The following is a 12,500-nucleotide window of genomic DNA, read 5'->3' as shown; positions in this document are numbered from 1 at the left end:
AATACAGATAACATAAAGCAATAATAATAGTGTAAACAAAGATTAATAAATAAAATAAAAAGGATTATATTGCAGAGATCATGTATATAAAAAACAAAAATAAACAAACACTGAACTTGAACATTATATATGTGTGTAGGTGTGATGGGATGGGTTAGGCTGTGTGTGTGTGTGTGTGTGTGTGTGTGTGTGTGTGTGTGTGTGTGTGTGTGTGTGTGTGTGTGTGTGTGTGTGTGTGTTAGGCTGTGAGTGAGTGTGTGTGTATTGGGCGTTTGCTGCTCTGCTCGTCCCTCAGGATGTGGAGAGATGCTACAAATCTTGCTGCTATATTGGAGCATTTGGCTTCTTCGCCAAGGATGAATCTGAGTTTTTGAGTTGGATTACAGGTGTTAAATTGGGGAAATATCTTATTAATTTTGGGGTAATATTGGTCTCTGATGTGTTCATATTTCGGGCATTCTGTGAGGAAGTGCAGCTCGGTCTCCGGCACTCCCAGAATGCAGTGCGTGCAGAGTCTGTCCTCCCGGGAGAGCCAGGTCTGTCTGCGCCGGCCCGTCTCGATGGCCAGGCTGTGCTCGCTGAGTCTCACACATACACACACACACACACACACACAAACACACACACACACACACACACTCTCAATGGCCAAGCTGTGCTCGCTGAGTCTGTACATCGTCAGGGTTTTCCTGAGCTTCACATCACTCACTGTGCTCAGGTAGCTCGCAACAGTGTACTCTCGATTTAGTGCCGAATAACATTCCAGTTTGTGTTGGTTTTGAATGGTGTTCGTCCAATGGGTGATGTACTTGTCTTGTTCTGTGTTGATAATTTGTGCAGGCCGAATGTGTGTGAGTGTGTGTGTGTGCTGAGGCGAGCTGATCTCTGCAGGAGAGAGCTCAGTCAGTCTCAGCACCAGCTGGCACAGGGGACTCCTCGCTACGCTCAGCTCTGGTGTGTGTGTGTGTGTGTGTGTGTGTGGCACAGGGGACTCCTCGCTCCGCTCAGCTCTTGGTGTTTGAGGGCTCTGTAGTGGTATGAGTTGGGGTCGCTTGTTTTGAGGTGTTTCCAGAATTTGATGGCTCTTTTTTGGATGTTTAGAAGGAGAGGGTATTGGCCTAATTCTGCCCTGCATCCGTTGTTTGGTGTTTTTCTTTGGACTTTGAGTATTCTTTTACAGAAATCTAATTGTAGAGTTTCAATCGGATGTTTTTCCCAATTTAAAAAGTCAAATTTTATAGAAGGACCCCACACTTCACTGCCATATAGAACAATCGGTTCAATTATTGATTTGAAAAGTTTGAGCCAAATTTGGATTGGGATGTCAATTTTGATTGATCGTTTTATGGCATAGAAAGCCCTTTGAGCTTTCTCTTTGAGTTCATTCACAGCCAAAGTAAAGTTACCAGTTGGAGTTATTTTCAGGCCGAGGTAGGTGTATGCTTTTGTGCTCTCAATGGTTCTGTGTGAGAGTGTGAATGTTGGTCCCTGAGATCTGGAGCGTTTCTGGAACATCATGACTCTGGTCTTCTGGAGGTTGACGGTCAGGGCCCAGGACTGACAGTAATCCTCCAGCAGATCCAGGCTGTCCTGAAGCCCCTCTTTAGTGGGCGACAGGAGGACCAGGTCGTCTGCGTAGAGTAGACACTTGATCTCTGTGTCGTGGAGAGTGAGACCTTGGAAGGGAGCATGTTCTAACGTATTGGCCAATTGGTTGATGTAGATGTTAAAGAGGGTGGGGCTTAAACTGCATCCCTGTCTCACTCCGCTCCCCTGGGGGAAAAATTCAGTTCTTTGGTTTCCAATTTTGACAGCGCATTGGCTGGCTGTGTACATCGATTTGATCAAATCATAGAATTTCCCCCCTACTCCACTGTCGATGAGTTTTAGGTATAATCCTTCGTGCCAGATTGAATCAAATGCTTTTTTGAAATCAATGAAACAAGCAAAAATTTGTTCTTTGTTTTGATGTACATATTTGTCAATTAGTGTTTGTAATGTAAAAATGTGATCGGATGTGCGACATTTTGGAAGAAAGCCAATTTGGGATTTACTCAAGGCATTGTGCTTCATAAGGAAGTGTAGAAGTCTGGCGTTTAAGATGCTGCAGAGAACCTTCCCCAGGTTACTGTTCACACAGATGCCTCGGTAGTTGTTGGGGTCTAGTTTGTCTCCGCTCTTGTGGATGGGGCTGATGAGGCCCTTGTTCCAGATCTCAGGGAAGAACCCGACACACAGAACATCATTGAACAGTTTGAGCATGGCCAGTCTGAAGCTTTGGTCTGTGTGTTTCAGCATCTCGTTCAGGATGCTGTCTACACCACAGGCTTTCTTGGACTCAAGGACTCCTAATTTTCCTTCCAATTCGTTCATTGTTATGGGGAAATCTAAAGGGTTTTGATTTGCTTTAATTGATCTTTCCAAATTGTCTAGTTTATTAATTATTTCATTTTGATTATAATTTTGAATTTCAGTTGGGCTGTATAATTCTTGGAAGTGGTTCTTCCACTTCTCCCCGTCTTGGATTGCCAGAACTTCTTGATTTGGTTTGTATAACAATTTCCATTTATCCCAAAATTTGTGTGAGTTTATAGAATTTTCAATTTCTTCAAACTGGTTTTGCAAAAATTGTGCTTTTTTCCGCCGGAGTGTGGCTTTATACTGTTTTAGTGCCTCACAGTAAAGAAGGCGGAGGTCTGGATTATCTGGTTGTCTGTGTTTTTGATTTGATAAATTTCTGAGGTTTTTTCTCAGAGCCTTACAGTCCAAATCAAACCATTTGTCAGTCTCTAAATATTTTTTCTTTGGTTTAACAATTGCCAAATTACTTTTTTGTGCTGTTTTGTAGAATATGTTGTTTAGATCTTGTACTTCCTGATTGATGCCGAATTGGTTTTTAGGGTATTCCTGTATTTGGAATGAGTGTATGAGGGATTGTATTTCTGAGGATTCGACAGCAGTGCTGTAATTACTGGCACTGTTTTCAGTCCATTTGAAAGACATTATTTTGCTCATTTGATATGGGGTCCTAATTGGTTTGGGTGATGTTTCAGATTGCTTTATATAGAGGATGATTTGGCTGTGGTCTGAGAAAGGTTTCAGGGGTTTGACTGTGAATGCTCTCAGAGAGGAAAGGTCGAGATCTGTGATGGTATAGTCTACAGTGCTGTTCCCCAGAGCTGAGCTGTAGGTGTATCGGCCGAGCGAGTCCCCTCGCAGTCTCCCGTTGACGATGTACAGAGCCAGTCCTCGGCAGAGCTGCAGCAGCTGCCGTCCGTGAGCGTTCACGGTTTCATCACAGTTTTGTCTGCTGGGGTGAGAAGGGTACAAGTCGTTATTGCCTGTGATGAATCTGCTACCGTGCGATTCGATGTAATCTAATTCTGCTCCTGTTCTAGCGTTTAAGTCACCCATAAGCAGCACATTTCCCTGGGCCTGGAAATGGCTGATTTCTCTCTCTATGTTCTGGAAAGTTTCCTCTTGGAAATACGGAGACTCGAGGGGTGGAATGTAAACTGCACAGAGGAAAACAGGCTTAGATGCTGATATCATTCCTTTTTGTATTTTTAGCCACAAGTGGTATTGCTCTCTTTTAATTAGTTCTATGGACAGTTCAGATTTAATCCATATTATCATCCCTCCCGAGTCTCTCCCTTGTGTGACTGATGTGAGTTTGACTGATGGTAATATGATCTCTCTGTATCCTGAGGGGCAGCCAGTGAACACATCTCCTCTACACCAGGTTTCCTGTAAGACGATGACATCTATGTCTTGTAATTCTTTCTATGTCTTGTAATTCTCTCTCTCTCTCTCTCACACACACACACACACACACACACACACACACACACATCAGAGACATACGGGGTCAAACACACACACACATGAGACACACACTCACTCACTCACTCACTCTCTCTCTCTCACACACACACACACACACACACACACATCAGAGACATACGGGGTCAAACACACACACACATGAGACACACACTCACTCACTCACTCTCTCTCTCACACACACACACACACACACACACGTGAGATACACACACACACACACACACACACACATCAGAGACATACGGGGTCAAACACACACACACACACACACACACACACACACCACACACACACTCACTCACTCAACTCTCACACACACACACACACACACACACACACACACACGTGAGATACACACACACATCAGAGACACACGGGGGTCACACACACACACACACACACACACACACACACACACACCACATACAGCGCTTCTGTGTCTATACCGGTGTAATCTTCCCTTTAGCAGACGTGTGTGTGTGTGTGTGTGTGTGTCTCACGTGTGTGTGTGTGTGTGTGTGTGTGTGTGTGTGTGTGTCACGTTTGTGTGTGTGTGTGTGCAGAGAGTGTTCTGATGCTCAGCGGGAGATTCTGCGCGTCAAACAGAGTTTAGAAGAAACTGTGTGTCGTGAGCGAAGAGCCATCCGCTCTGACATCATCAAGAGGAGACGACAGCTCCTGTCAGAGAAGGTGAGTGAGTGTGTGTGTGTGTGTGTGTGTGTGTGTGTGTGTGTGTGTATCTCACCTGTGTGTGTGTGTATCTCACCTGTGTGTGTGTGTGTGTGTGTGTGTTTAGGTGTGTGAACACTGGCGTCAGCTGCAGGCCGTCTCTGGTTCCTCTGACGTCACAGTGAACCAGTATCTGCAGAAATGGACTGAACTGCTGATGCTGCAGAACAACGAACTATCAGAACTCATCAATCACCTGGACGAGGAGACGGCGGCCCGAACACGCAAGGTACTGAAGAACACACACCTCACACACGATACACACTAAAGATCATCTCGTGCTCTGCTTCAGGTGAGTGAGGACTGAGGGAACGCGGCTGTCATCGGCTACGTTTACATGCAACCAGATTATCCGTTAGTGATGGGACTGACGGCTCAATCAAACTGAAAATCCTTCATGTGAAACACCTTAATCGATCCGATCGAGCTCGATCCCAAAGAGATTTAGATCTGATTGAAAGGGGTTTATTCCTTTTCTAATCCAATCGAGAGAACATGTGAACACTTGATCGGATTGGAAACCGAAACTGAAAGGACTGCGCATGTGCAATGACGTAGAAATAGCGTAATTACGTCGAAATAGCATAATGTGTAAAGTGTTGTGTGCAGGTGAGTGTGTGTGTGCTGCAGACGGCGCTGGCTCGTTCGCAGATGCAGACGGTTCAGGAGAGTCTGCAGAGGCGGGGTCAAGCGGCGGCCCGAGAGCTGAGATCCACTCAGAGCCTCATCAGACTTCAGCATCAGCAGGAGCTACAGGACCAGACACGCTCCAGAGACGCCTTCAGACAATACTGCAGGTCACTAACACACTACACTACATTAATACTCATTAATCTCACTCTTCAGACAATACTGCAGGTCACTGACACACTACACTTCATTAATACTCATTAATCTCACTCTTCAGACAATACTGCAGGTCACTAACACACTATACTACATTAATACTCATTAATCTCACTCTTCAGACAATACTGCAGGTCACTGACACACTACACTACATTAATACTCATTAATCTCACTCTTCAGACAATACTGCAGGTCACTGACACACTACACTACATTAATACTCATTAATCTCACTCTTCAGACAATACTGCAGGTTACTGACACACTACACTACATTAATACTCATTAATCTCACTCTTCAGACAATACCGCAGGTCACTAACACACTACACTTCATTAATACTCATTAATCTCACTCTTCAGACAATACTGCAGGTCACTGACACACTACACTTCATTAATACTCATTAATCTCACTCTTCAGACAATACTGCAGGTCACTAACACACTACACTACATTAATACTCATTAATCTCACTCTTCAGACAATACTGCAGGTCACTGACACACTACACTTCATTAATACTCATTAATCTCACTCTTCAGACAATACTGCAGGTCACTGACACACTACACTACATTAATACTCATTAATCTCACTCTTCAGACAATACTGCAGGTCACTGACACACTACACTTCATTAATACTCATTAATCTCACTCTTCAGACAATACTGCAGGTCACTAACACACTACACTACATTAATACTCATTAATCTCACTCTTCAGACAATACTGCAGGTCACTAACACACTACACTTCATTAATACTCATTAATCTCACTCTTCAGACAATACTGCAGGTCACTAACACACTACACTACATTAATACTCATTAATCTCACTCTTCAGACAATACTGCAGGTCACTGACACACTACACTACATTAATACTCATTAATCTCACTCTTCAGACAATACTGCAGGTCACTAACACACTACACTACATTAATACTCATTAATCTCACTCTTCAGACAATACTGCAGGTCACTGACACACTACACTACATTAATACTCATTAATCTCACTCTTCAGACAATACCGCAGGTCACTAACACACTACACTACATTAATACTCATTAATCTCACTCTTCAGACAATACTGCAGGTCACTAACACACTACACTACATTAATACTCATTAATCTCACTCTTCAGACAATACTGCAGGTCACTGACACACTACACTACATTAATACTCATTAATCTCACTCTTCAGACAATACTGCAGGTCACTAACACACTACACTACATTAATACTCATTAATCTCACTCTTCAGACAATACTGCAGGTCACTGACACACTACACTACATTAATACTCATTAATCTCACTCTTCAGACAATACTGCAGGTCACTAACACACTACACTTCATTAATACTCATTAATCTCACTCTTCAGACAATACTGCAGGTCACTGACACACTACACTACATTAATACTCATTAATCTCACTCTTCAGACAATACCGCAGGTCACTAACACACTACACTTCATTAATACTCATTAATCTCACTCTTCAGACAATACTGCAGGTCACTAACACACTACACTACATTAATACTCATTAATCTCACTCTTCAGACAATACCGCAGGTCACTGACACACTACACTTCATTAATACTCATTAATCTCACTCTTCAGACAATACTGCAGGTCACTAACACACTACACTACATTAATACTCATTAATCTCACTCTTCAGACAATACTGCAGGTCACTAACACACTACACTACATTAATACTCATTAATCTCACTCTTCAGACAATACCGCAGGTCACTAACACACTACACTACATTAATACTCATTAATCTCACTCTTCAGACAATACCGCAGGTCACTAACACACTACACTTCATTAATACTCATTAATCTCACTCTTCAGACAATACTGCAGGTCACTGACACACTACACTGCATTAATACTCATTAATCTCACTCTTCAGACAATACCGCAGGTCACTAACACACTACACTTCATTAATACTCATTAATCTCACTCTTCAGACAATACCGCAGGTCACTAACACACTACACTACATTAATACTCATTAATCTCACTCTTCAGACAATACCGCAGGTCACTAACACACTACACTTCATTAATACTCATTAATCTCACTCTTCAGACAATACTGCAGGTCACTAACACACTACACTTAATTAATACTCATTAATCTCACTCTTCAGACAATACTGCAGGTCACTAACACACTACACTACATTAATACTCATTAATCTCACTCTTCAGACAATACTGCAGGTCACTGACACACTACACTTAATTAATACTCATTAATCTCACTCTTCAGACAATACTGCAGGTCACTAACACACTACACTTCATTAATACTCATTAATCTCACTCTTCAGACAATACCGCAGGTCACTAACACACTACACTACATTAATACTCATTAATCTCACTCTTCAGACAATACTGCAGGTCACTAACACACTACACTACATTAATACTCATTAATCTCACTCTTCAGACAATACTGCAGGTCACTAACACACTACACTACATTAATACTCATTAATCTCACTCTTCAGACAATACTGCAGGTCACTGACACACTACACTTAATTAATACTCATTAATCTCACTCTTCAGACAATACTGCAGGTCACTAACACACTACACTACATTAATACTCATTAATCTCACTCTTCAGACAATACTGCAGGTCACTAACACACTACACTACATTAATACTCATTAATCTCACTCTTCAGACAATACTGCAGGTCACTAACACACTACACTACATTAATACTCATTAATCTCACTCTTCAGACAATACTGCAGGTCACTGACACACTACACTTAATTAATACTCATTAATCTCACTCTTCAGACAATACTGCAGGTCACTAACACACTACACTACATTAATACTCATTAATCTCACTCTTCAGACAATACTGCAGGTCACTAACACACTACACTACATTAATACTCATTAATCTCACTCTTCAGACAATACTGCAGGTCACTGACACACTACACTTAATTAATACTCATTAATCTCACTCTTCAGACAATACTGCAGGTCACTAACACACTACACTACATTAATACTCATTAATCTCACTCTTCAGACAATACTGCAGGTCACTGACACACTACACTACATTAATACTCATTAATCTCACTCTTCAGACAATACTGCAGGTCACTAACACACTACACTACATTAATACTCATTAATCTCACTCTTCAGACAATACCGCAGGTCACTAACACACTACACTACATTAATACTCATTAATCTCACTCTTCAGACAATACCGCAGGTCACTAACACACTACACTACATTAATACTCATTAATCTCACTCTTCAGACAATACTGCAGGTCACTAACACACTACACTACATTAATACTCATTAATCTCACTCTTCAGACAATACTGCAGGTCACTGACACACTACACTACATTAATACTCATTAATCTCACTCTTCAGACAATACTGCAGGTCACTAACACACTACACTACATTAATACTCATTAATCTCACTCTTCAGACAATACTGCAGGTCACTGACACACTACACTACATTAATACTCATTAATCTCACTCTTCAGACAATACTGCAGGTTACTGACACACTACACTGCATTAATACTCATTAATCTCACTCTTCAGACAATACTGCAGGTCACTAACACACTACACTACATTAATACTCATTAATCTCACTCTTCAGACAATACTGCAGGTCACTGACACACTACACTACATTAATACTCATTAATCTCACTCTTCAGACAATACTGCAGGTCACTGACACACTACACTACATTAATACTCATTAATCTCACTCTTCAGACAATACTGCAGGTTACTGACACACTACACTACATTAATACTCATTAATCTCACTCTTCAGACAATACTGCAGGTCACTGACACACTACACTACATTAATACTCATTAATCTCACTCTTCAGACAATACTGCAGGTCACTGACACACTACACTACATTAATACTCATTAATCTCACTCTTCAGACAATACTGCAGGTCACTGACACACTACACTACATTAATACTCATTAATCTCACTCTTCAGACAATACTGCAGGTCACTGACACACTACACTACATTAATACTCATTAATCTCACTCTTCAGACAATACTGCAGGTCACTGACACACTACACTACATTAATACTCATTAATCTCACTCTTCAGACAATACTGCAGGTCACTAACACACTACACTACATTAATACTCATTAATCTCACTCTTCAGACAATACCGCAGGTCACTAACACACTACACTACATTAATACTCATTAATCTCACTCTTCAGACAATACTGCAGGTCACTGACACACTACACTACATTAATACTCATTAATCTCACTCTTCAGACAATACTGCAGGTCACTGACACACTACACTACATTAATACTCATTAATCTCACTCTTCAGACAATACTGCAGGTCACTAACACACTACACTACATTAATACTCATTAATCTCACTCTTCAGACAATACTGCAGGTCACTAACACACTACACTACATTAATACTCATTAATCTCACTCTTCAGACAATACTGCAGGTCACTGACACACTACACTACATTAATACTCATTAATCTCACTCTTCAGACAATACCGCAGGTCACTAACACACTACACTACATTAATACTCATTAATCTCACTCTTCAGACAATACCGCAGGTCACTAACACACTACACTACATTAATACTCATTAATCTCACTCTTCAGACAATACTGCAGGTCACTAACACACTACACTACATTAATACTCATTAATCTCACTCTTCAGACAATACTGCAGGTCACTAACACACTACACTACATTAATACTCATTAATCTCACTCTTCAGACAATACCGCAGGTCACTAACACACTACACTACATTAATACTCATTAATCTCACTCTTCAGACAATACTGCAGGTCACTAACACACTACACTTCATTAATACTCATTAATCTCACTCTTCAGACAATACTGCAGGTCACTGACACACTACACTACATTAATACTCATTAATCTCACTCTTCAGACAATACTGCAGGTCACTGACACACTACACTACATTAATACTCATTAATCTCACTCTTCAGACAATACTGCAGGTCACTAACACACTACACTACATTAATACTCATTAATCTCACTCTTCAGACAATACTGCAGGTCACTAACACACTACACTACATTAATACTCATTAATCTCACTCTTCAGACAATACCGCAGGTCACTGACACACTACACTTCATTAATACTCATTAATCTCACTCTTCAGACAATACTGCAGGTCACTGACACACTACACTACATTAATACTCATTAATCTCACTCTTCAGACAATACTGCAGGTCACTAACACACTACACTACATTAATACTCATTAATCTCACTCTTCAGACAATACTGCAGGTCACTAACACACTACACTACATTAATACTCATTAATCTCACTCTTCAGACAATACTGCAGGTCACTAACACACTACACTACATTAATACTCATTAATCTCACTCTTCAGACAATACTGCAGGTCACTAACACACTACACTACATTAATACTCATTAATCTCACTCTTCAGACAATACTGCAGGTCACTAACACACTACACTACATTAATACTCATTAATCTCACTCTTCAGACAATACTGCAGGTCACTAACACACTACACTTCATTAATACTCATTAATCTCACTCTTCAGACAATACTGCAGGTCACTGACACACTACACTACATTAATACTCATTAATCTCACTCTTCAGACAATACCGCAGGTCACTGACACACTACACTACATTAATACTCATTAATCTCACTCTTCAGACAATACCGCAGGTCACTAACACACTACACTACATTAATACTCATTAATCTCACTCTTCAGACAATACTGCAGGTCACTGACACACTACACTACATTAATACTCATTAATCTCACTCTTCAGACAATACTGCAGGTCACTAACACACTACACTTAATTAATACTCATTAATCTCACTCTTCAGACAATACTGCAGGTCACTGACACACTACACTACATTAATACTCATTAATCTCACTCTTCAGACAATACTGCAGGTCACTGACACACTACACTACATTAATACTCATTAATCTCACTCTTCAGACAATACTGCAGGTCACTAACACACTACACTTAATTAATACTCATTAATCTCACTCTTCAGACAATACTGCAGGTCACTGACACACTACACTACATTAATACTCATTAATCTCACTCTTCAGACAATACTGCAGGTCACTGACACACTACACTACATTAATACTCATTAATCTCACTCTTCAGACAATACTGCAGGTCACTGACACACTACACTACATTAATACTCATTAATCTCACTCTTCAGACAATACTGCAGGTCACTAACACACTACACTTAATTAATACTCATTAATCTCACTCTTCAGACAATACTGCAGGTCACTGACACACTACACTACATTAATACTCATTAATCTCACTCTTCAGACAATACTGCAGGTCACTAACACACTACACTACATTAATACTCATTAATCTCACTCTTCAGACAATACTGCAGGTCACTGACACACTACACTACATTAATACTCATTAATCTCACTCTTCAGACAATACTGCAGGTCACTGACACACTACACTACATTAATACTCATTAATCTCACTCTTCAGACAATACCGCAGGTCACTGACACACTACACTACATTAATACTCATTAATCTCACTCTTCAGACAATACCGCAGGTCACTAACACACTACACTACATTAATACTCATTAATCTCACTCTTCAGACAATACTGCAGGTCACTAACACACTACACTACATTAATACTCATTAATCTCACTCTTCAGACAATACCGCAGGTCACTAACACACTACACTACATTAATACTCATTAATCTCACTCTTCAGACAATACTGCAGGTCACTGACACACTACACTTCATTAATACTCATTAATATCACTCTTCAGACAATACCGCAGGTCACTGACACACTACACTACATTAATACTCATTAATCTCACTCTTCAGACA

At 40.5% G+C, this 12,500-nt stretch overlaps 1 protein-coding gene across 1 annotated transcript in view; it reads left to right on the top strand.

Annotated features, from left to right (window-relative positions):
• LOC307171583 (limbin-like) overlaps window positions 1–12,500 on the top strand; it is a gene marked incomplete at its 5' end in the record, with an annotated part of 49,633 nt that overhangs the window by 21,930 nt on the left and 15,203 nt on the right. Inside the window, 3 exons of the mRNA XM_079893317.1 lie at window positions 4,410–4,536; window positions 4,643–4,804; window positions 5,185–5,372. Of these exons, the coding sequence (XP_079749443.1) occupies window positions 4,410–4,536; window positions 4,643–4,804; window positions 5,185–5,372 (477 nt within the window). The remainder of the gene's footprint in view (window positions 1–4,409; window positions 4,537–4,642; window positions 4,805–5,184; window positions 5,373–12,500) is intronic.

This window comes from Squalius cephalus (assembly GCF_949319135.1).
Source record: "Squalius cephalus genome assembly, chromosome: 14".
Taxonomy (NCBI): domain Eukaryota; kingdom Metazoa; phylum Chordata; class Actinopteri; order Cypriniformes; family Leuciscidae; genus Squalius; species Squalius cephalus.
This window is presented reverse-complemented; position numbering and strand designations above follow the sequence as displayed.